The sequence below is a fragment of the Canis aureus genome, chromosome 3, assembly GCF_053574225.1.
Source record: "Canis aureus isolate CA01 chromosome 3, VMU_Caureus_v.1.0, whole genome shotgun sequence".
In the NCBI taxonomy this organism is placed as follows: Eukaryota; Metazoa; Chordata; class Mammalia; order Carnivora; family Canidae; genus Canis; species Canis aureus.
Window position 1 is genome coordinate 23,337,846 of NC_135613.1, and position 25,282 is coordinate 23,363,127.

The window sequence follows — 25,282 nt, forward strand, 5'->3', positions numbered from 1 at the left end:
TCAGGGAAAGATCCAGTACACACATGAGCCAAGTAGTGGCCAGCATTACTCATTTGAAAAACTCAACCCATTTCGCATTGAAGCAGGCACTTAAAATGTCTGTGGAAGAATCCAGGCAGGAAGCAAGATGACAAAATGTTCTGCTTCCCCATGTTTGTTGCTCGGTGTGTGTCGTTCCCCCCCCCCCCAAATCTTCAGAGGGGCTGGCTGCAGTTTGTCTCCTGACAGGAGCCCTAGTGGCTGGAACTGTGTGTACATGAGCATTCTCCTATGGGTAGCCACAAGCCTGACAAGACCAAGCGGCCCTGGGGACCTCAGTTGGGAAAAAGGCACCAGGATTCTCCCTCTGGTGTCCGGCACTGCTCATGAGAACACCACAGTCCTGGGTGAGCTTGTGCTCATTAGGCTGCCACCATCCCCAACCCAGAGAGAAGACAGAGCTTTAAATGCCAGGCCATGTTCATGCTACGTGTATCACGTGTTTAGAAATGTTCCAAAGATGGTTCACAGATACCTATTTGTGCCAATCTTGATTTTTATCTTGATTTTTTTATTTTTTATTTATTTTTATTTTTTTTTCAATCTTGATTTTTTTTTTTTATGGAATTTAGAGATGGAACATCTTTAAACCCCAAATCAAGAGATCATGTTTCTGGTCATAGTAAAGATATTTTTTAAAACATGGGAAACTTGATAGGAAATGGATTTAAAACCATGTATCTCTTGTCAAATTGAGAAGGCATGGGACGCCTGGGTGGCTCAGCGGTTTAGTGCCTGCCTTCAGCCCAGGACGTGATCCTGGAGTCCCAGGATCAAGTCCCACGTCGGGCTCCCTGCATGGAGCCTGCTTCTCCCTCTGCCTGTGTCTCTGCCTCTCTCTCTCTCTCATGAATAAATAAATCTTCAAAAAAAAGTTGAGAAGGCAGAAAAGTGACTCCCCTAGTGTGCAGACCCAAGAGTTGCAATTTATTTGAAAAGATGTGTGCTTCATATTCTATGAGACAAAGACATAGTAAAATGAAAGTTTTTTTTAATTTTTATTTTCAGTACATTAAATTTACTCATAAAAACATTCTAAAAATGTACAATTTTTCTTTTTTAACAAAGTATAATAAAACATAAAAACTTCAAAAACAATACTTAACATTTACAATTCAAAATCAAATTAGCAGAATATTAAATATTTACAAAACTATATCTTTTAAAAATATTTATAAAGTTACATGCAATTTTGTAGAATTGACATAAAAGAATGGCTCAAAAATGGGAGAATTTTCCTTCATTCCTAAAAAGAAAATCTGTCCAATATATAAGCTGTGAAGATTCTTGAGTACACAAGGGTCTTCGGTTTCAGTACCAAAGCCTTCATCTTTGTGCATGTAAAAACTTAATGCATGTGAGGGGCTTGTTACAATACCTGGGACTGACTTGACAGAGATGCACTGAGCTCCCCTCCCCCCCAGAACAGTGTAGTAAAATTGACCTTTGGCCTCAACCAGCAAGTATGTGGTTTCCAGAGTGTTGATTAAAGATTTTTTTTTTCATTCAGAACCTAGGGACTTTGCAAATTGAGCCTCCTCAGAGCCCATGGCTTTAAACTGTTACCTGACTCATCCTTTGGGAGTCATCTGCGCTTTGGAAAGGACATCCGCCCCTTTGGGTTCCACAAGCCCATCCTCTGGGAAGGACACGGTTTCCCTTAACATCCTTAGACTCCATGTATATGCCATCGGTAACCAGTATGTAAAACTAGCAAGGCATCAAATAACCCACCACAGAAGCAGGAAGAGTACAAGATGCTAGGGAGTGAGGACGGGTGCAACCTGATTCCTCCGGGCCAGCACGCTCCAGGGATACTGGAGTGAGCCCAGAGCAAGCCGCCATCAGATCTGGATGGGTCCGATCAGTCGGTGCTCCAACTGGGAGGCGCGGCAGTTGCTGCTGAGGCTGGGCAGCGTTGCTGCTGCTGCGCCACACCTACACAGTGAACTGCAAACTAGCTACGGTGACTCCTAAATAGTGAATTAAAACACTGAACCTATTAACTACTATATTCACAAGCTGACTCCTGTAATCTTCTAGAGATTATTCTAGATGATGCTGGTTGCTTTTTTTTTAAATACCCAATCGCATACGTGCTTTGAAGAAAATGTTATTTAAGTGCTAGCTCCCATTTCCTCAGTGCTCTTTAGCAATTACGAGTTTTAACATTTAAACACTTTCCAATTTTCAGTATTACCATGACATAAAAATTAGAAAGTAGAAAATTGAGTGCTTGCTTTAAAAAAAAAAAAGGATTAAATAGTTGTTTTATCCCAACGTTGTATTCTACTTCAATCTGTACATTCCACTTCCCCCATTCTTGGAGACAAAAAAAGATGGGGAAACTCTGATAATATAACAGACCACACAGAGCAAAGTGGCTGTGCCACACCTACCTGGCTGCTACAGCATTTGGAAACTGAGCCCGTGATTTCTGGAAAATGACTACATAGTTGAAAGGGTCAGTCAGATCCATGTTTCTGAGAAGATGAGGACATCTGAGGAAATGCAAAACGCTCTTCAGCCTTACTGACTTTGGTTGCTTTTGGAGAGAAATTCACCAGAGATTACACTGCCAGCAAATATTCCCAAGTCCAAGTAGTCACTCAGGAAGAGATCTCACCGATCGGCAGCTGGATGCTTTGTGTCCCGTGTGGCTCACATTGACGTTTTACAATTCTCACCTTGGTATGGCCTCACTGGAGACATCACAGCGCACATGCACTTTCAAAGACAAGTGGGAATTTTTCTAAGACCTTTGATGACTGGAACACAGCCGCACAATGTCTGGACTTATTTACCTCAATTTGAATGTCCTACTTCGAATCGAAACTCCTATTTTAATTTTTTGTTGTATGGAACACACTAGCCTCTAATATTTGTCAAAATAGTCATAAGGGTAACAACAGACACTTTCAATCCCCAATACTGACCACTAAAACAAAAACCCTAAATATGATTTTTTTCTTTTATGAGACAGTTTTCAACAATTTCACTGTGTTGAAATAGGATTTATTTAAAATATTTCTTTGTTTAAAAAAAACCAAAAATTTTAAAAGTTTGGCTTTCAGCACATGTCCAGGCCACCGTAACGGCCTTCAGAAATATTAAAATCGTAAACATCAGCGGACACCCCCAAGTCTTCCTTTAACATCATATGACAAGTTCCAGGCTCCTACTCTTTAAGGCAAAGTTGTGTCAGTTCTCGTTATTTTGACATTTTGTTTATAATTAAGAGATCAATGTAACATTCCCCAAAAAAGTTGTTGTAAGCGTCACCATCACTTCAAAACTGTATGTAATACTGTGTACCAGGAAGAGAGAGAAGCATACAGAGGTCTGTCAATTCTGCATTGCATAGAAATGAAACTCTACTAAAATAAAACTCTAAAAAACTCTACTAAAAGCCTTTCATAAAAAAATGTAACAACTCTGCTAGTTTCCCTCCAGCCAGGAAACTGATCATAAAATTTGAAGCCTCACATCACAACGCCTCAAATTCTAGGATACTCTTTTACACCAATCGGGCATGAGGCTGATTGTCCCATTTTAAGAAAGGTCTGAATATTATGATTTTCTTTTCTTTTTTTTAAAATATTCATCTGCAGAATCCCTGGGCAAGGCTTTACCAAATATTTTAATATTGAAGGTTTTAGTGTTTAAAATAACAATATTTGAGCAGAAAATTCCCTTTTAGCTTTAAAGATTTATAAGTCCCTCAATTTCAGACCAAGAAGCTTTCATGGTAATGGGGTGACACAGAGCTGTACGGTGAGGATTTCTTTCCTACTTTGGATAAAACTAGATTCCTGCAGATCTTGTAGCTCTGTCCTGTTGGTGTGGTCTCTGTTTCAGAGTCTTACCACTTTCTATTGTAGTTTTCGGGTCATTTTTAGCAGAACTAACCATTAATACACAGCCTAATACAAAAGAAGTTGACAGGAGAACATTTCAAATCTTTTGCTCATGAATTATAGAACTGTATTGTTGAAATGTCTGTCTCAAGTGTGAATCCGTTAGCAGTAAGCCTTGGGGTCCTTGGGAGATCCGTGTGAGATAAAAGAACTTGCCAACTTTGCCAAGGACGTGGAGCATCCCTCAGAGCCAGCTCACGAAGGCTGTGCGGTCACCATGTCTCTGCAAGAGCTCCGTCGAGGTGGAAAATGACAGGACTTCAAGCTATTGATGGGCCGAGAAGGAAGGGATTCTCTGGGACTTGGACCCTTAGATATTAAGTTGTTGCGAGTAACTATTTCTATTTAATAACATAGTTTAAATTTATTCGCAGAAAAAAAATTAAAAACTTGAGACTGCTACAAGTGTTTTAAGGAGGGAAGGAAATGCTAAAATCTCTGCTGTGTACCAAGTCACATAGCCTGCTGGTGCCAACTCCTTAAAAACGGATGTCTTGCACTGACTGGTCTCAGGGAGTCTGTCTCCCAGAACGGCAGAGATTGACATCAGTGTACATTCTTCTGTAGTGCAATCCTTAAAAAGCCCAGAGAGATTAGTGTCTAACCACTGGAGGAACAAAACAAAACCAAACAACGAAACGAAACAAAGGCGACATGTCCCCTCACCCAGGGTATCAAGAGTCCGTCTGGCGGAACTCCACGTGGAGAACTCCAACCTGCAGTTCTGATTCCGATCTTGCGTAGCTGCCCTGGAATTACATGTGACCTGGTAGAACCGATGACGGCGATGCTCCTCGGGAGACGGAGGTCTCCACATCACAACCGTGGTGGAGACGCCAACCAGGCGAGTCCTGACGTCAAGCTCCAATCTAGGATTTTGGCAATAAAACTGAGTTTGATGCACTCCTACGCTAGGTTTTCTATCCAGTCTAGTAAAGTAAAGCACCTTTGGATTAAAAATAGTAAGCTCAACAGCAACTAGACTTCTCAGTTTTGGATTTAATTTTCCTTCTGTTTCCATGGCTTAATAGTGTTCTGTTGCCAGAGAAAAATGTCAGTCTGTGGAGTCCAGACTTTCTGCTGGAGGGGCATATTTCAACCTAAAAGTACCTATAGAGAGGGAGGAGGAAAGAGATCAAATTTAAATCACCGTGCAATTACTGCCAACAACTGAGCTGTCCCAAGTTCTTTCGAGAGTCACTGGTCAAGAGGTGGGTGCTGGAAATCTGGGCTACCTATTGGACCCACCTCCAGCTCCCCACTCACAGTCCCAGAATTAGACACTACCCATAGATCCACACAGAAGAGGAGTGACCTGGCAGTCCCTGGTCCCATTCTCTCTAGTCTTCGGGCAATCAGCTGGGCCAGGGAGGCCTGACCATCACCATGGGCCGAGGCTCCCAGCTTCAGAAGATATAGCCCCACCTCTGGCCACAGGATGAACACTGCCCACGGTCACCCCCACCTGCCCCCAGAGTTGTCACTAAACGCTCTCCAAGTGACCAAGATGCACAGGTGTGTTTCAGGATCCCAGGTCTGGGGCAACCATCAGAAGTGTACAGAGACCAAGTGACAGACTTTTCAAGGCTGCACAGTGAGTATCCCAGAGCTGGGAGAGACCCTCGGGCCTAGTTTAACCACCTTCCCAGAGCCAACAGCAAGAGCCTGTGTCACCACATCGGATACACACCTGAAGTGGACTAGAGACCAAAGAGCAAGTGGGAAAGGGGCGGGGGCACGTGGCAGTATGGGTGCCATCATACAGCCACACACCTCCAGCCCGGCTACCTAGGGGCAAAGACGACGGGGACAGTCCGACCTACCGGCAGCACCCGCGCTCACATGCCACACCCCTGGCTTTCAGCTGAATGTGGGGTGAGGGTGTCAAGTCACCCCCACATGCGACCAGGGCCACACAACCCCCTCCCCAGCTCACTAGTCCCTGGAACGAGGAGCAGGCTGAAATCAATGGCCAGCGTAGGGACAACGTAACCCTTTGAGGGGCGGGGGGGGCTTTAGAGCCTATCAAGAATTCACGCTTTTCCAACTAGTATTCAAAAAACTGGTTTCTGCTTTAAAAAGATGATTTCCTACTGTTTCCATAAAGAGTAAAGCTCTGTGAGTGTGTCTCCTTGGGGGTGACGCTGCACCACTAACCAGGGCAGCCTGCTCTGTGGCCGCCCACCTTTACCTTGCCGATTGAAGTCCATGGACGGCTGCTTGCAATCCTGAGCGCGGTGCCCGGTGGCCCCACAGTTGTAACACGACAGATTGCCACTCTTCTTGTGGCCGGTGCCATTGCTGCTGCCCACCAGTCCTGGGGCCTGGTACACACCCGCCGCACCTGCCATGAAGCTCTGCATGGGTGGCACGGTGAATGCAGACTGGCCGCCCAGCACGGGCTCGGGAGGCACGCTGCCACCGTAGGGCGAATGCACCACGGGGAAGGCGCCACCACCATACTGCTGGGCACCCACGTAGCCGCTGCCACACACGGGGCTAAAGGGCAGGAAGGGGAAGGGGAACACAGACGGCCCCGAGAACGGGTGCTGGAAGTAGTTGGCATAGCTGACGGTCAGGCCACTCGAGCCACAGCTGCCGCTGCATCCACAGGACGTGCACACGACGCAGCCAGGCGGTGGGGCCGGTGTGGGCTGCTGGGGCGCCGATGGCTGCTGATGGTGGTGGTGGTGGTGGTGGTTCTGGGTGGAGGCAGGAATGTTCCCGGGGGAGCCGCCGCCACCTCCGCCGCCGCTACTGCTGTAGAAACTGCTTTCAGGGGCCGAGGAGAGCGCGGGGCTGGAGCTGGGAGCTGGGCAGCTGGGCACAGTGGCCATGCTGGCGAAGGACGTGGAAGGGTGGCTGCTGGAGGAGGCAGTGTTGCTGTTCGCACAGAAGCTGCCCTGCAGGGGCCCCACGGGCACACTGCTCATCGCAGAGAAGGCAGCTTTGGTGTTGGCGGTGTACAGAGCAGTCCGGGGGTTTATTATTGCAGGGGGCACGCTTATTTGCACGTTATTAGAACAGGGAGTTTGCCCAGAAATGGCAGAGTCCGCGGGGACAGATGAAGACACCAGAAGTTTGATGGGGGGCCGAGCCACGTGGAAGACCGTGCTCGACGTCCCTGCGGCGGCCGTGCTGCTCTCCGCCGCCAGGGCTGACTGCGGGGCCGGCTTCATCACCCGGTCCAGCGCAGACGTGTGTACGACTTTGGCACGGGGACCGAAGGAGACGCTAGGTGACACGGAGCTGCTCTCGGCAAGGGCGGAGAGGACCTGCAGGGGCTGCTGGGGGGTGGGTGCGGGTGCTGCGTCGATCACTGCGTGGCCGAAGTTCTTGTCCACTTTGATGCCGCCTCTTGGTCCCGAGAGTTTACTCCTTTCTTCTAGAGACAGCAGCGAGTGCACAGAAGGCGGGAGGAGCTTCATGTCCGCACCCCCTCTTTCCGACTTGTGCACCGAATTCAGCATCCGGATGGGCGCTAGGTGAGAGGCTGCGGCCATCATCTGGGGGGGCAGGGGGTGGTGGCCCGATGGACTGGAGCCTGCCTCATTCTGCACGGGGAGAACCTGGGCCGTGGGTCTGGCAGAACTGGAAGCAAAATGATTCAGTAGCATGACGGGCTTCTCCTTATCCGAGCCCTCCAAGTGAATCTCCACACCTAGGGATGGAAACAGGGCGGTCAGCACAGCCTCACAGGCCAGGGCAGGAACAGCGCAGTGCTCACCAGGCCGCATGTCCTTACGTCTGTCGTTCTCCTCGGCGCTGTCCGAGCTCTCTTCCCGGCCCTGCACCCCCATCGGGCTGGGCGAAGAGCTGGAGCATTCTGAGGAGCTGCCTTCCCGGGCCGTCTGGTGAGGGGCCTGCTCCACTTCTACCCGCAGCGCTGTGGAAAAGGGGCACCCACGTGGGTTGTGCTGGCCAACACCTCTTTGCGCCCTCCCTGCCCACCTGACCTGGATGCCAGCCCCAGGGAGGGGCAGATGCTGTCACTCCCACTGCAGACGGACAGGACCCAGAGGTTCAGAGAAAGCAAGCTGCCCAAGTCCCCACAGCTGGTCATCAGCAGGTGTGAGCATGGCCAGGCTCTTGGCCAGGTGCCACCATGCCTCCCTACTCATGCTGGAGAAGGGACAAGGGTCCCTGGCCACCATGGTGTGACAAAGGTCAGCTCCCCACACTGAGAGACACCCCTATTCTACGAGGCTAAGGGATGTAAGACCTCTTATTCAAATAACCACTGAAAAGAGAACACTAGCATGTTTTCCTCCCTGGCTCCGTTACTCTGGTCCTTCAATGCCTTCTGCCCCATCTGTGGAGGCGAAGGCAGGGAACACAGGGGAGTGGCTCCCCAGGCCCCACAACAGGGAGGCTACACTAGGCACACTGGGGAGTTTCAAGATGGGCCTCCAGGGCAAGGACCTACACATGACCTGTCTGCACCTCCTGGGGGAGAGTATATTCATCTGTTTGGGGTACTTCCTTCTCTTCTCATCCTGTAGCTTCTGGATCTAATTCTTTTGCCCAAACAACTTCAGGCGAGTCACCGGTCTCCAGCTTCTAATCCAAATGTCCCTTCTGTTTTCTAAGGTAGACATGATAAAAGCTAAACTAATGAGCAATAACTGTAAATTCTAAAAACAGGCAAATGGCCAAAAGTGTGGGTATCGTCTACGGTCTTAACTATTCTCAAAAGGAAGAGCCAGAGATCCATCCAGGCCGCCCGCCCTCACCCACCTGCAGCGTGGGTGCCTCGCACTGTCTGCACAGGCCCGACATGGCTGGTGGGTGGGACTCGGGCCACTCCGCTGCTGGTGACTGGGGGTGGGGCTGCGGGGTTCAGGCACCGTTTTTCTGATTTCTCCCTGTGTGGCAAGAGAGCATGTGAACAAGAGAGCGTTCAGGTCTTCTGCTAAAGAACCTTTTGACATTTCCCAAGCTCTGCTTTAGTGCACAGATTCCATACAAGGGTGACTGCCCCACAAATACCCTCATAGATGGAAAACAATTCATTCTGACTTGGATTCTCTGCAAAGGTCCTTCCCTAGCACACCAAAACCACATCCGTAGATTTGTAAAAGCATTAATGAAGCTTTGCTAAGCAATCAAAGTGATCAATCAATGGCATTCAGCTGTAACTGCTAGCACCTGTTCCGTGTCGAGGCGCTTTCAAGCAAACATGCCAGAGCAACCCGCTGGCTGAACACAGGCCCACCTCAGAATATCCATAGGCCCCAACTGACCACTGGGCTACTTACAACCAGCACAGTTACTGAGAAAGGGAAGATTCCACACCTCCTCACCTTCCCTTTTTAAATACAGCCCCCACACCCACTGCCTCTAGCTAACAGCCTCTGCTCAATAAACTTCTGTCTCCTTTGTTCTGCCTCAGGAGAATTCTTTTGCCTCCCAGGGCACCCGATTGTCACCCCACATTCAGAGGTCCCTATCCAGTCCAAGACACCCCATTTAGATACCACATTCAGTATATTAGGAACAAAAAGGAACCGATGTTTCACACTTACTTCTCCAGCTCCAGCTGAGTCTTGAGTTTTTTCTTTGCTCCCATTGTGAGGGATTCAAATTTATTTAGATCTTCCTCAGTAAGGCTCAGAAACTTCCACAGAAGAAACACATTACAGAGTTATTGAGAATCAATTAAGACTCAGAAAACAAAGAACTTGGAGTATCATTTAATAAATGTATCCTACCATTAGGACATGCAAACAGATCAAACCTAACTGGATAATAAAAGGCAAATAAAAAGCTTGGAAACACCAAAATAGCTCGTTGCTAAATGATGTCATGTCCCTTGTTCAAAATATGAAATGTTCACTTTGCATAGAAGGCTCACAGACCATGTCCACTGGGCCTTCCCCACAGCCAGAGAAGATGGGGGACCTGCAAGGTCTGCACTATGGGGCAGGCAACTGAAGAATATGTCTTTAGTTTCCACTTCTAGAGAGACTGGATCTGTTCAAGTGTTCCCTCCTATCCATGGAAGTGTCTGAGGGATCCACCTCCTTGGATACAAGCCATTTATCCTCCTGCAGACAGGAGAACTCTTAACAGCTCTTTTTTCTCAAAATTCACTGTCATTTTAGGGGCAAAGCAACTTTGTTGAGAAGCAAGTGTTCCAGAAAAGATGATGCCATCTGAATTAAATGGCTAACTAACTGGTGGCTTTATACTGAGCAGGCACAACACGCTGGTTCTCACAACAGTCTATAATGCGATTTGTGATTTTTATGGCTAAAATTCAACTCCTACATTATGTTGAAACTTTTTAAATTGACCATGAGACAAGGTTGGCAAAATCTGTGGTTTTTAGGATTTATGTATCCTAAGCCAAGAATATTACAAATATACTTAAAAGCTGTTTATTTTTTTATTTTTAATTTTTTTTGTACTCAAAGCTTGATTTCTAGGTTCACTTGCAGATTTTTGGACAAATGAGATTTTTTACATAGATAAAAGTGCCAAGTGATTGTATCCAGCAGGGGGCATCAGAGCTCAAACACGGCCATGGGTCAAATTTAGTTTTTCTCAGTGATGCCACTAGTTCAGAAATTTCAAATTTTAACAACAAAAAAATGCTCATCAGAACTCTCTGTTGTAAAAAATAATTTTCAAGGCTCCTTGGCTCAGTTGGTTAAGCGTCCCGACTCTTGACTTCAAGCTCTGGCTGCGATCTCAAAGTCCTGAGATCAGCCATTTCACAGGCTCTGTGCTCATTTTGCAGTCTGTTTGAGATTCTCTCCCTCTCCCTCCGCTCCTCCCCTCACCCCTCCCTTTCTCTTAAAAAAAATTTCTATGTAGGATTGCTTGAAAGACATAAAATTCATCTATTCTTTTCAGCTGTATGACCCTCAATCGAGCCAGATCATCAGCAGGCTATTTCCTCGGATCCAAGTATCTGGGCACCTTGTAAAACAGGCCCTTAGGCACTGACCTCCTGCGTGTGCACAGCCTAAGCTGAAGGGCATCTAACAAAGGGGGCGTGCACACCCCAATTCACCGTTTTTACTGAAATGGCTGCTGGAGATACAATGTCCTTTGTATCACACAGTGTATCTAACACATGAAGACCCCAAACTATCTTTATTTTTTTTTAATTTTTTTTTTAATTTTTATTTATTTGTGATAGTCACAGAGAGAGAGAGAATGAGGCAGAGACACAGGCAGAGGGAGAAGCAGGCTCCATGCACCGGGAGCCCGACGTGGGATTCGATCCCGGGTCTCCAGGATCGCGCCCTGGGCCAAAGGCAGGCACCAAACCGCTGCGCCACCCAGGGATCCCCCCTCAAACTATCTTTAAAAAAAAAAAAAAGTTTGTTCATAACTGTGTTCCAGTTTTTGCTTCGGCTGCAGGGAGCCTTCAAATCCAAATGCACTGCCACTCCTCCTCTGGTGTGTGTGGGACTTAGGGCATATACATACAGGTGTCAGATACCAGGCTGTGTGATTTCCACATCATGGACAGTCTAGACACCCAACTCAAGCCCACGAGGAATGAGAGCAGAGGAAGACTGTGTCACCTGCCCAGTCATCCACATACCTTCTCCATTGTGAGCTGTTTGAAGACTGGGTAGTACTTGTGCAAGCGCAGTTTCCTAAGCCAGTCTAAGATCCCATTCTGCTCCTGGGTCTGAGGGGTCTGCAGACTGGAGGGCATCAGGATGGCAGGCGAGGTGTCCATCTGGGCCCGGTAGGCCAGTGCTGAGCCTGTACCCCCTGTGTGGGAGCAGTGGGGCAAGGTGGCTGCACTGGCCGAGTGCTGCATGTGGTGCTGGGCGCCGCTCTGAGAGGATGGGATGCCAGCCACACCACACACAGGCCTGTGGGGATAGCAGACAGGTGGTTTTCACAAGACTGCAGCCTCCACCACAACTGGGTGGGAAGCGTGCAGTAGCCAGCTCTCAGGTGCTGGATGGCATCAGAGGCCATGCCTACTGTCAGCACCAAAGCCCTTTCCTGCTGCTGTGCCTCTGTGATGCCACCCCCCTGAAGGTGTCTGTAGGCATGCTTCAGAGTATGCACATCTGTGTGTGTGTGTGCATGCGTGCGTCACCGACTCCTGGCTGAGCGGCCTAGTTTGTTACTCTATCATAGCATGATACTGAAAATCTTAAATTAAAACGGACTCCTTAAATCTTTTATTTGAATGGACTTTTTTTGAAAGGGAGTCTTGGTAGCAGGCAGGAATGCTCAGCATTCTGCTTTCTGCCCTGCCCCTTCCACCCAAGACTATAAACCCAGAAAGTCAGCACTTTCAAAGACCTCGTGACCTGACTGCATCTTCACATAACTATATGCGTGTGTGTCACTGTCCATGATACTGACCCATTTTAATGACAGCCTGTTTGCCACCCGAGCACTGCTATAATCACTGTCAACTCGAGGCTGACAGAGAACTCTTGGAGCAGTGCCTCTGCCACCTCATGGGCAGTCGTTCCCTGGGAGCTCGTAAAAATGAATATTCTCTGAAATTCTAGGATGCACAGGGCCCAGAAACTGGCACTTGCAGTAACAATCCTTAGGAATTACAAGTGCAATGGCTCAGAGAACCACTTCTCTTTTTACATGGAGAAATCATAAACTGGAGTATCTCTACCCAGTTCCCCTCACAATATTATTCAAGACTAAAACCAAAAATGACTTTGCTCTACAAACAATTATTTACACACAGTCAGAAGTAAACTCTATGCTGATCTGAAACACACTGCTTACACAGGACGCCTCACCTTCCAGACACGCCCATCATGGTACCCACTTTAGAGAGGGAGGGGGTGCCAGGACCTGTAAGTTAAGATAGATGTCATAAAGTTTACACATAATAAAGATGTTTCTATCTTTATGTAATTACATTTCATAAACTCACTTGGACTTTGAAGCTGTTGGGTGGGAGATGAAGTGCTGAAAAATCTCTTAACGTGGTCATTTTTTAATAAGTGAGAAGGTAATGAGGCCAAATACCTACAAATTAAACAATGCAGGTTTATCAGCATTAAAATGGTTATTACCAAAAACTAATGGGGAGAGAAATTGTAATTTTCTGTTAAGAGAAATACAAGAGAGAAAAAAGTAAACAGAAGTGCCACAACCTATGTTCTCCCTGCCTCAATTCGACTCCTGTGTGAGTCCTTTCGTTCCCCTGAGCCCCTTTCCCCACACCCATCGCATCTCACAGTGGGAGGTGGGCAGCTGGCTGGCACAAGAGCCGCGCCCGCTGTGCTGCCTCTAGTTGCTGGTGCTGGGATGCTGGGCCCGGGCAGCAGGCCTGCCCCGTCAGCCATGGACTCGGCTGGGAGACACCAGCTTTTGGGACTTTATTGGGTCCTAGTCCCCTCCTGCAAATCTCAACTCCCCACTATGGGACAGAAACAATACTTGGATTTTATTTTGTCAGAATGTCAAAATCACATTAAGTGGTGGCATGTACCGTGAAACTCCTTTACTCACATCCTCAAAATCATGCCTACGTTACTAGCTCCACCAAATTCTCCGTAACAGATGAAAATCCCCAGGGACAGACAGAGACCCGGACCTCTGGGAGCAGCATGTGCCCTCATAGCTGCTGGGATGACCAGGCAGCCCAGGTGTGCACCCGCCCCACTCTGGCTATGTCCCACATCGCCAACGGGTGGGCCCATGGGCCCACTGCCAGAACTGCATCCTTGGCCCGCAGGTGCAGGATAGCATTACCTCAGGTCTGCTTCCAGATCCATGTGATTTCGCTCTACGTAAAAGGAATCTGGGCCAGCTAAGCAAGGAATGAACTTCTCCAGATTTTCTTCAGGGTACAGCTGGGGTAACTGAAAGAGATGGAAAAGCATCGGACGTCTGTCAAAATTCACCTGACACTGGCCTCCCCCAGTTGAGAAGTGGGAGGGTACTAGATGCTGACACCTGCAGGACACTATGACCCACCCTGCTCTCAGCTCCTTGGGGTTCTACTTCCACTTAGGATGTGGAAAGCCACAAAAGAACATTGCTCCCACCCATAGCATCGGTAAAAACCTCGATAACCTACACGATCGTACCTTCCATGAGCCCATCAGGAATTCATTTGCAAGGTCACCAAGTGAACTGAATTTCAAGAGGGACCTGTCCCTCCAAGGAGAGACAAGACACACAACCCGTCTCTGTTGCAGCAGAACACGAGGAAGAGGTGGCCGCCATGCCAGCAGCCAGAAGAGGTCAGAAGATGGACACTTCCCACGGGCTGAGTGTGGGCCACACAGTGGTCAGCCAAGAGCCCAGACACAAGGGGGAGTGTCCTCCCTTCCCAAGCTTGCTTCCAAAGGAGACTGGAGAGAGCCTCCAAGGCAGCGGTGGTGTGGGCTGGCTGCCCCTGGGGGCCTGGCAGGAACTTCTATGCCTTCCCCTGGAGCTTTCTCTAAATCTGAGGCAAAATCCTTAAGCCTCTGGGGGAGGGACAAGACAGCTCCTGCTCCCAGAGCCCAAGCAGACCCTCTGTTTCTGGGGATGAAGCAGAAGCACTACTTTTCTGCCTCTGCGGGAGGGGAGGGAGTCCTCCTTGCACCAGGCCATGGGCAAAGATGCCCTGCTCCCAGGAGAAAGGACAAGCACACCCCTCTGGCCCTGAAGAAAGGGCAAAAGCCTCACGGGCTGAGGATATGCTCCACCAGTACAAAGAGGAGGTCAGCGGTTGCTGGGGAAGAGAGGGGCGGGGATGCCGGGGAAGCCCCCAAAGACCCTGTGCCTGGGACTGGGCTGGACCAGGAGGATGGAGAACACTTCACTCCCAGAAGTCTGTCATCAGGCTGTTAAAACAAGCAACCGTAATCTCCCCGGGGCTGAGGAGGGTGCTCAGCAGAGCAGGGACAGCCCCTCCAGGCCATGGGCATCCAGGACTGCTGAGGGCCAAGGGTGAAGCCAGACCCCTGACAGAACTTCTGACACTGCAGGCCCCTCTCCCGGGGCTCAAGGTATCAGCTGCCCTCCCCCAGAGGAACCTGAAGCCCGCGGGATAGCAGCAACAAAACCCAAACCCGGCCCAACTCCTAATTAGGTCAAATCGAGGACCCCACCGAGGGCTTGAGAGAAGCAGCAACATGCCCATTTCCAAGCAGACATACTGCTTCCTTCAGTCTCCTACATTTTTTAAACATGATGTTTAATACTCAATAAAAAATTACAAGACATAGAAAAAAAAAAAAGAATGAATGAAACCTGTTATCAAGATAATCATCAGAGCGAGACTCAGAGATAACTGGACGTTGGAACTATGAGATAGGGATTATAAAACAACTAGGTTTAACATAAAGATTGAGAAAAAACAGACAACATGCATGAACAAATGGGAAATCTCAGCAGAGAGAAGGAAACTTTATTAAAAGTCATGTCAAGATGGAAAAGCCAGGAACAATAGGAAACCACGGTCCCAGAGATGAACTCAGCACATAAACCAGGCTCAGCGGCAGTCTGGGCAGAGCTGCAGACTGAACATCAGGGAGCCTGAAAACAGGACAACAGAAATCGTCCGACTCAAACGCACAGCAAGAGGAGCAAGAAAACAGAAGGCGCCCCCAAGAGCTATGGATGATGTCAAAGGTCCAGGTGCATGGAGTTCAAGTCCCGGGGCAAGAGAGAGACAGGGCAGAAGAAATATCTGAAGAGATAACAGGGAAGAATTCTCCAAAATTAACAGGAGACGACAAACCAGATGTCCAGGAAGGTCAGAGAACCCACAGCCAGGCGAACATGAAGCACTCTCAGCACCCAGTGGGGTCAGAATTCCTGCCAGCATCAGTGCAGTCCAGAGCAACAGATGTTCTTGGCACGCAGGAGAGGAAATGTAGCGCTCTCAGGGTTACAGAGGAAAACGTGAATCCCAAGGGGAATCAGTAACCCCGGAAAGCCTGGCTTACGGGCCAACAGGAGAAGCATGAGCAAACAAATATGATCCATCCCCTGGATTTCCCCCTATAGGATTACAGCCTTGGTTTTATAGTGAAAACCTCAGACTCATTTTGGAGACACTTTAGCTCTGTCAGTTCATGAAACAAAGGGGATGAATTAAGATGCACCACTTTGTCACAGCTACGGCCCGGGCCAGTGGACTAGAAACACATACTGACTATGGAGGTGGGTACGTACGTATGTATGTATGTATGTATGTATGTATGTGTGGACACACGTCTATGTAGGGAAAGTGGTTATTTATCTAGTAGTGGGACCTTCTGTTTGGATGACATTTGTTTAAGCCAGCAGAAAAGGACCAGGAAGCCCTGCAGATATGACAGACCAAGCTGGGACCATGTGGACTCTCCCTCAGTCTCCGCTGCAGAGTAACCAAAGCAGACACCCCTCCGCCGCGTGCGCAGGCCACAGCGTCCTGCCTCTTCTCGTTCTCAACAACTGCAAGCAGCGCAGATCAGGGTGTCGAGGACCATGCTTTCACGGCCATGCACGAGCTACTTGCTCTGCCAGCTGAAGGAAGCAATCCACTGGGATCACTCTGCAATATTATTGAGAGCCTTTTCATTCTTGTAAGAGCCCTTAATCACCTTACCTTTGAAATAAATTCAGTCACTTCAGAGGAAGATTTGGTTACTGATGTTACTGAAGAATCAGACCACAAGACCTTAAAAACAAACAAACAAACAAACCTTAAAAACAGACGCCACGTACGCCCCTCACAGCACACCTGCCCAGGTGCCGTGAGCATGCTGAGCCCTGAGTGTGGTGCGCCTTCTGAATGGGGTGGTTCCACATCCCTTGACTCGTGAGAGAAAAGTTCACACAAATCAGGTCCTTTAAGGCTTAACTTCCTGTTTTGTGCAATTATTCAAATATCCCCAAATTATTCAAGCATGGAGTCTGAGGCTTGCTCCACCACATTGTAAGCAGTCACCGACAATCACGATTGCTTATGTGTGCCAGCGCACACCATCCTCCAGGGGACCTCCTCTCAGGTGAACATGAGACAAGAGCCCCCGCCCTCGGGCACCTGACACAACGGGGGTAGGGCAGTCAGCAGCAGGGGAACAGCAAGGGTGCAGACAGTTTCAGGAGAAAGCAGTCAGAAAGGGCTCTCTGCAAGCAGCTCCACAGCACCAGGGGCGCCGGACACCCGAGCACACAGCCAGTGTATCCTCGCTGCAGGTGGCAGGCAGGCAGGCAGCCTTATTTCATCACCGTGTCCCAGCCAGTCCCCCTTGATAGACAGCAGGTGCTCCGGGGGGAAGTCTCCTTCCTCATCTTTCCAGTGCTCCTCCAGTGTTTCCTGATCACACCAGGGGCACTGGGGACACTGAGGACTCAGACACGGGAGCAGGGCAGGAGCTGGGCTGGGAAGCAGGGGCGAGGTGGGAGGGCTATAAGAAAGGTGAGGTTGTGAAGCGGGAACTTTGCTCTCAGATCCAGAAGCTACCGGTTTCAAATCAGGAAGTAAAATGACCAAAAAAGACAGCATTATATTTGCAGCAATGGAGCAAATGGAGCATGGTGCTTGGGAAGACCCCTCTGCTCCCGCCACCCGTCTGCACCTTCTGAGAGGCAACCCACCATGGTCGCACACGGACCTCGTGTCCCCTCCTCTGCTGAAACCCACACGAACTCCGTCCCCACAGCTGCCGCAGCATGAAACCACCGCGAAGATGGCTGTCTCCTAGAGCAACCAGGACATACGAGCCAACTGAGGAAAGGGGCTCCTCCTTCCCTCTGATCTTGGGGCTCCCGGTACCAGGCCTCACCCATGGCAGGCGCTGGCACTCCTTGAATGAATGTGCCTTGCCGCCCAAAGGGACCTGCACCAGATACGGACCCCAACCTGCCTGTCAGAGACAAATCTCACAACAGCTTTGAACACAAGTCCAGGCAAGCTGCTACTCAATGAAATACCAGCACCATCTATGGCCAAAATCAGAAACTTTCTGGTCCTTAGATGTTGGACCCAAAGCATTGCTGACATTTTGCATTTGTCAAAGTACAATACATGGTGGAGGATTTCTCTTTTCCTTATGACGCATACAGCAGGATAAGAACCTGATTCCAGCTGGAGTCCTTCTCTTTCTGTCCACATTCACATGGCATGAATGCTCTTCAACCCCACAAAAAATGAAATCCAACGCCCAAGCAACAAGTGCAGCACAGACAAATCATGTTATGTTGAAACAGACAATCTGTTTCCCCAACAATGATGTGCTTTAAACAGGCACAATTACTACTGTAGGCTGTCAGCTCCTGAGCTGTTTGACACTTTTACTTCTAAACGAAGCTGATACCTCAGTCTAAGGCAGGCAGAACTAAGGGCTCACTTCTGGGCTGACCTGAGCACCCCCATGCTCTGTAGCTGATGCAGGCTTCACAATCACCCTAGGTCTCACCAGCCAGGCCATGTCCCTGCACCGGAAGAGGGGCATGGACACAGAACAGCCTCATGGCATGCCACATGTTACACACACATTCCGTCAAATCTGAGGTGGCACCAACTGAAGCTACCCCATCATCTTACGTACCACCAGGAAAAGAGTTGCCAAATAAATTATGATGTCACTTGGACCTGTATCACTTTGCATAGCAAAGAGCTATGCAGCCCAAGACAGACCATAAAATACCCTAAGCTTATGCCAAAAGCAAAACATGCACAAACCAGATACTTAGGACTACATCACACTACATCTCAGCTCCATCCCCAATGTCCTTGAGTCACACACAGCACTCTGGATGGAGCGCGTGGAGCAGTGAGCCAGAGGCCTGGCCCATGGCTCGTGCTACGCCGCAGATGTGAGTGGGCGGCCCAGCACCAGAACATCTAGCATGGAGCCTTCAAGAGCTCAAGGCAGCCAGGTGGAAACACAGACCACGTATGGAAAAGAAAACGGTATTAAAAAACTAAAAACTATCATTAATATTCTCCGTGATCTAAGAGAAGAAAAGCATAGCCAAGAACAGGACGCCATGAAAAAAGAATCATCAGAGAACAAGCATTCTTTAAAATTAAAAACAGGACAGGAGTGAAAAATCCCACTGATGAAGAGGGGAGATGAAGCAGTCCTCCATAAAGTTTAGATCAAAATACCAAAGGGAAAGGAAACAGAAAAAAATAAAACAAAGGACCAGTCATGAGGTCCAACAGGCAGACAGCAGGAGTTCCAAAGCAAGGAAATAGAGAAAAACAGAGCAGAGGACACTAAAAGGGAGGAATTAGGACGAGGCCCTCAAATTACAGACGTGTGCTTTCAGTTTAAAAAGGCCCACCAAGTCCCAGCACAATGATGAAAATAGACCCACAGCCAAGCACGGGTGAGGGGTGTGCAGACACCCAGGACTGAGGAAAAACCTTAAAAAATGCCAGAGCTCAGGATCAGGAGGTGGTAAGTTAGCAGCGCTCTCTGATTCCTGAGAAAGAGTGATGCCCAGCCTCCACCTGTGTTCTCAGTCACATGTTGGGGGGTGGGGGGGGCATTTCCAGACACCTCCCGGGTGCCCTTTCTAAGAAGTTATCAGACAGAGAAGGACATAAGAACAGGAGGTAGCGCTTGCAAGGAGGGAGGGGGCCCCGGGCACGCGGGAATAAACGGGGAGAGCTTGGCCCATCGAGGGCCATCAGGTCCACGTGGGCGCAGAACCACAGCTCTGAGATGGAACAAACAATGCTGGGCATGTCTGAGCACAATGCGGGGGGGGACTTTCAGGGTGAAATCATTTCGAAGCACTTTCCCTAAGTAAAAACACACCAGCAAACAAAAAGAGACTACCCTAGGGAAAGCCCTCAGCATGCCCCATGTGGCTCCTGGATCAGCACCCGTCATGCTGTTGCACTAATGCCACAGAACCACTGAGATAGACGTCAAAACAAACCGTTCCCCACTGCTCCTGGCATGTTCACAGAATTACTGGGCTCTAAAGTCTGCACAAATCACTTACGAAAAAAACTAAAAAAAAAAAAAAAAAGTTGTCAAGACTCCTCCTTGCTAACAGCAATAACATATTCAAAGCAGTTCAGATTATCTTGAAATGTAAAAATAAAACTTTCAAGGAAAAGATTTAGCACTAAAGTAAATGTAATACCTGGGTTAAGAAAGAACCACAGCTTTTTCTAAGCCACTAAAATTCTACAGTCTAGGGGGTGCTTCAAGGGTTCGGGTCATCTTCTGCTGTTTTCTCTATCCTTCACTTTTAACAAAAAAAAAAAAAAAAAATCTTTTTGTTAAAAAAAAGTTTTAGTTATTGCAGTTTCTCAATGGTGAGTCTGGAAAAACAAGTAAAATCCAGACACTTCGTGTGTATGTAGTTACATGCTGATGTTACATTTGCAGTCGCTTGCTTCCTGCACACCAATCTGATCCCCTCGGTAGCCAGTGAGGAGCAGCCATGACTCCAGCAAAAACATGATCAGCCCCATGGAAAAGAACAGGAAGTGCAGGCTCCTATTTGCAGTACATGTTTACATACTGAAAGCATCTCAATCCAGCTACATAGGCCTTCCTATAAAAGAAGCCTTTCATTTGTATCCTGGAAAATACCGATCCACAAAGAGTGAAGCTAGAGACAAACAGGACTGAGGAAACAGTGGGCAGAGTCCACAGATCCTCCGGAGCCAGGGAGGCTGGCAGGAGAGCCTTCTCTGTGGCCAGCATGGCCGTCCCATCAAATCCCAGGAAGCAGTTTGACGGCTCTGGTCCCTGATGGGTAGCTGTTAACTTCCACATAAAAAAGACCCCTTACTTAAAGGGCAATTAATTTAAGCTTCATTATTTAGAGTTCTGTGGACAAAAGGGGAGGTTTAATCCTCAGGTGACTTTCCTTTTCTTTTTTTTTTTTTTAAAGCTTTACTGAGTTGTAATGGGCGGTAAGCTGCGCCTATATAAAGGGCATGATGTGAGAAGTCTGGGCATATGTGCATGTTCAGGATACTATACCACCCCCAAGAGTTTCTTCCTCCTCTCCCCAAGAAGCCACTCTGTGGCTTCTGTCACTGTAGACAGTTGGCATTTCTTACAATTTCATGTAAACAGGCTTGTATCGTATCTACTCTTTGGCAGAGGTTTTTTTTTTTTTTCTACGTTTTTTTTCTAAACTCAAGGACTTGAATTTTCTCCACATGCTAGTATGAGAACAGTTCAGTCCTTTCCACTCTGGCCGGTGTTCCACGGTGTTTACGGTACCATGTGTGTCTCTCCATTCTCCTCTGGACAGACATTTAGAGGTTGTGGTACATATAAGCCATATATTTCTTACATAAATTTTGAGCGTTCACGTAAATATTTGTGTGAACAAATGTTTTCATTTCCCATGGATTAATACGTGGGAGAGAACTGATGGGTCATACTTTAGAGAAAAGTTTAAGCTTTTGTAAAACTGCCAGACGGCCTTGCAAAGAGGCTGTAGCGCTGAGCATACACACCCCATGTGCGCGCACCCTTGCCAGCAGCTGGCCTGCTCAGGGTCTCCAGATGCGGCCATCCTGCGGCCACACAGCACCACTTCCCTGTGGCTCTACCTGCCATTCTCCTAATGACTAGTGAGGCCAAACATCTGCTCACATGGGATATTGGCCCTCTTAACTCTTTTCTCTGCTGAAGTGTTTCAAATCTTGGGCTCGCTTCTTAATGGTTTTTTTTTATTGCTGAGTGTTGAGAGTTCTTTGTATATTTTGAATGAAAACTGTTTATCAAATATGCATTTCCTAATCTGCATCCTGTCCTCCCATCTCCTCAGGGTACTTTCGAGGAGAAGTTCAACCCTCTGATTACGTCTCACATACTCACTTTTTCTTTTAAAGATCATGTTCTTTGTGGTGTAGCCAAGAAATCTTTGCCTAGCCACACAGTCTCATATGCTTTCTTCAAGCACTTTTGTCGTTTTAGGTTGTACGTTTAGGACTATGATCAGTTTTTTTTTTTTTTAAAGATTGTATTTATTTATTCATGAGAGACAAAGACTGAGAGAGAAAGGCAGAGACACAGGCAGAGGGGAGAAGCAGGCTCCATGCAGGGAGCCCAATGCAGGACTCGATCCCAGGACTCCAGGATCACGCCCTGGGCCGAAGGCAGAAGCTCAACCGCTGAGCCACCCAGGCAGGGTCCCCTAGGACTATGATCAGTTTTGAGTTAACTAACTATGAGAGGTGAGGTTTGGTCAAAGGTTCTGGAGCCATTTGTTGAAAAGACCATCCTTTCTTCATTGAACTGCCCGCCTGTCAATTGGCTGTCTACCTGCAAGTCGATCTCTAGACTCTCTGCTGGCCTGCTGAAAGGTGCCCCATGCTCACGGCAATCCCACAGACCAGCGTCCCCCATAGGTTAACAGCGAGTCTCCAAGACAGGCTGCGCGCAGCTTCCAACTTCCTTCTTCTCATAATTATTTTGACTACTCTGTTCTTTCCACACACATTTTAGGGCTAGTTTGTTGATTTCTAAGGCAGAAAAATCCTACTGGGGCTTATTTTTGAGAGGAGTCTCCTCAGATGCCAGAAGATGGGTAAGTTTAGGTGGGCTCGCTATCCTCAGGCTGCCCACCCTCAGTTCTGTCACTGGAGTGTGGCGCTGGTAGCAGCTAGCTGGAGCCCTTGTGCTCACCTGCCCTCAGGCACATGGCCTTGAGGCCGCTTCCTTTCCTCGGTGACAGAAGTCCCCAACCTGACACAGGAAGGACAGCCATCAGCGGCAACCTATGGAAGCCCCGCATAAAACAAGCATGCAGTTTAAGCGGCGCGAATGAACAGAGTGTTTTGCAGTAACAAAGTAAGATTTCTTTTTTTTTTTTTTTTTTTTTTATGATAGTCACACAGAGAGAGAGAGAAAGGCAGAGACACAGGCAGAGGGAGAAGCAGGCTCCATACACCGGGAGCCCGACGTGGGATTCGATCCCGGGTCTCCAGGATCGCGCCCTGGGCCAAAGGCAGGCGCCAAACCGCTGCGCCACCCAGGGATCCCTAAGATTTCTTTTTAACGTTGATCATATCTTTCCTTTATGCCTCGAGTAACCATTCAACACACAGTTTGGGCTGTGGTTCCCTCAGGCCATTATCAAGTTAGTATCCCAAGGGTCACCCGGATGGCTCAGTCGGTTAAGCATCTGACTCTTGATTTTGGCTCAGGTTGAGATCTCAGGGATTGGGCTCCGTGCTGAGTCCACATGAGATTCGATCTCTCTCTCCCTCTGTCCCTCCCTCTACTCACCCATTCTCTCAAATAAATAAATAAAATCTTAAAAAAGAAAAGTTAGTACTCCAAAAGGAAAAAACTACTTTGGACTTCCAGGTGAGAGATGGATTCTCAATTTCCTAAACACAAGAATATTTTTGTCACTTATCACTTCAGGAAAAGTAAGATCCGCAGATAAGTGAAGCTTTTGCTTTAACTGTTAAAACCTTCAGCTCACCCACTGGGGTACAAATGTCTTCAACTACATACCTCACCCGTGTGACACTGTCAACACCAAGTGACACTTTGGAGTCTAGGGCCGCAAGCTCAGAGCTCCAGGACCCTTCTGGAGTTGTGTGGCTTGCTTGCAGAGGACCCTGGACACCGTGTCCCTGTTGTCACCAGCCAGTTACCTCCTGACTCCTGACCATAACTCCCATCTCCTCCGAGAGGCCACATATCTATTTTGCTAAAGCTCATTTCTTCAGAGAGAAGCTGCAAGCAGTCACACTGGCCAGAGTCACCATATCTCACACTGTACAAGCCAGCAGATAAGGGTGGATCAAGGCTCAGCACAACCAGACAGTGAGTGGGGCCCACCACCTGAGGATGGCTCAGCCCAGTGGAGGCAGATGAGCCTGAGGGGAGGTCCAGCCACGAGAAAGAGCATGCTGGAGGGGGAAACAACACGCTCAGGATTCCAGGGACCTGCTAGGCTCCCACCCTTATGAGGCCCTGAAGATTTTGTGACTCCAAGGTTCTCCAGTAACTGAGACCTGGGTGCTGGTTCCAAGTTTAAAGAGCCTGAAAACTTTAGGTGAGTCTTTCCTGTATGTTCTGAAGACACATGCATAGCTTATTGAGGGATTCTCACAATGCTGTACACCTCCTGAATCAAATGAAGATTTCATCCTTTTAGTGATAAAACTATTTAAGTCTCTGGATGCAGCTACACTTTGAAAACTTAGTGAACCACACAGAGCATCACAGCATACATACTAGATACAAACCAGAGGCTTCTATTCCTGAGAATACTCCCTAGTAATGCAGGAAGCAGATTTTCCTTGTCAATCAGTGTTCAGGCACATGGTCAAAGGAGAACCTCATACAACATAATGAGCAAGTAACAAGACCCTGGAGACATGGCCAGCCAGAATACATTCCCCAGCCTCCTCCGAAGCCAAGTGGGGCCAAGAAACCAAATTTTGGCCAGCAAAACATATGTGGAAGTATCTAGCGGCTGCTTTCAGAATGTTCCTTAAAAAAAAGAGAAAAGTAAAAAAAAAAAAAAAAAAGAGAGAGAGAAAAGTAAACTTTTCTCTTGTCTTCATCCTGTGTCTTGCTACCTGGAATGAAAACGTGAGGACTAGTGCCCTGGCTGCCACCCTGGACCATGAGGCTGAGAGCCGCACCCCAAGGATATCAAAGTGGTCAACTAGGGGTCACCTAGGCCCCCAAGGACCTCATGGAACACAGCCGCTGGGACACTCTGAGGCCTCCAATCTTACTGCGCAGCACACATCTTCGCTTCAGCCAACTCTGGTGACCAACCAGCCGCAGCTGAGCACGCCAGTCTAGACAACAGTTGGCACATAGGCTGGAGGTGGCCGGCCCATGGCCCATCTTCCATTTAGATCAATCTCAGTATCTACTCAAGGCAAATGTTTCCTTCCTACCCCACAGAGGAGAAAAGGGAGAAAAAACTTGGCATCTTACCTCAAAGGAACATTCAACATGTCTTTCATTTTTTTTGTGTGATAATCCCTTCAGGTCTATCTTTTCAACACTCACTGTAAAAGCAAAAAACAACAACAACAACAAACAAAATTATAAAAATGAAATAAAACCTTGAAGTACATATTAGTTAGCATTTGATATTTTAGCAATTTTCAAAACAAAGCTTTCGACGCTGGCGCGGCTGACTCTTTTGCAATGTGCTCGCCTGGGAAGAGGGGCCGGAGAGGAACGCAGAAATCTGTCACACTCAGGAGTGGAGGCGAATGCAAAAGTAGAACAGAATAGGCCAAACATAAAAACAAATCCTAGAAGAGGAAGAAACGGCACTTGGAAAGAGAACAGGAGTGATGTGGATGCATGAGGGCACAGACCCGGTTATTATTGCAGAGCGGGCCGGATCTATTCTGGCTCCTGAGAAACTAGTGCTCCACATTCTTGGCTGTGACGGTGCCAGACACCAGCGGCCAGCCA

The 25,282-nt window shown here is 48.1% G+C and overlaps 1 protein-coding gene across 2 annotated transcripts in view; it reads right to left on the reverse strand.

The window, feature by feature from the left end:
* Positions 1-1,013: 1,013 nt before the first annotated feature.
* Positions 1,014-25,282, reverse strand: part of ZCCHC14 (zinc finger CCHC-type containing 14) — a 57,319-nt gene continuing 33,050 nt past the window's right edge. Inside the window, exons 3-13 of one of the 2 annotated variants that reach the window (XM_077891080.1) lie at positions 24,791-24,864; positions 16,495-16,566; positions 13,662-13,771; positions 12,838-12,932; positions 12,701-12,755; positions 11,515-11,794; positions 9,482-9,573; positions 8,694-8,821; positions 7,702-7,842; positions 6,148-7,617; positions 1,014-5,066 (exon numbers count right to left, since the gene is read on the reverse strand). In XM_077891080.1, the coding sequence (XP_077747206.1) occupies positions 5,011-5,066; positions 6,148-7,617; positions 7,702-7,842; positions 8,694-8,821; positions 9,482-9,573; positions 11,515-11,794; positions 12,701-12,755; positions 12,838-12,932; positions 13,662-13,771; positions 16,495-16,566; positions 24,791-24,864 (2,573 nt within the window). In that variant the 3' untranslated portion in view covers positions 1,014-5,010. The remainder of the gene's footprint in view (positions 5,067-6,147; positions 7,618-7,701; positions 7,843-8,693; positions 8,822-9,481; positions 9,574-11,514; positions 11,795-12,700; positions 12,756-12,837; positions 12,933-13,661; positions 13,772-16,494; positions 16,567-24,790; positions 24,865-25,282) is intronic. The other variant, XM_077891082.1, reaches the window with a different exon arrangement.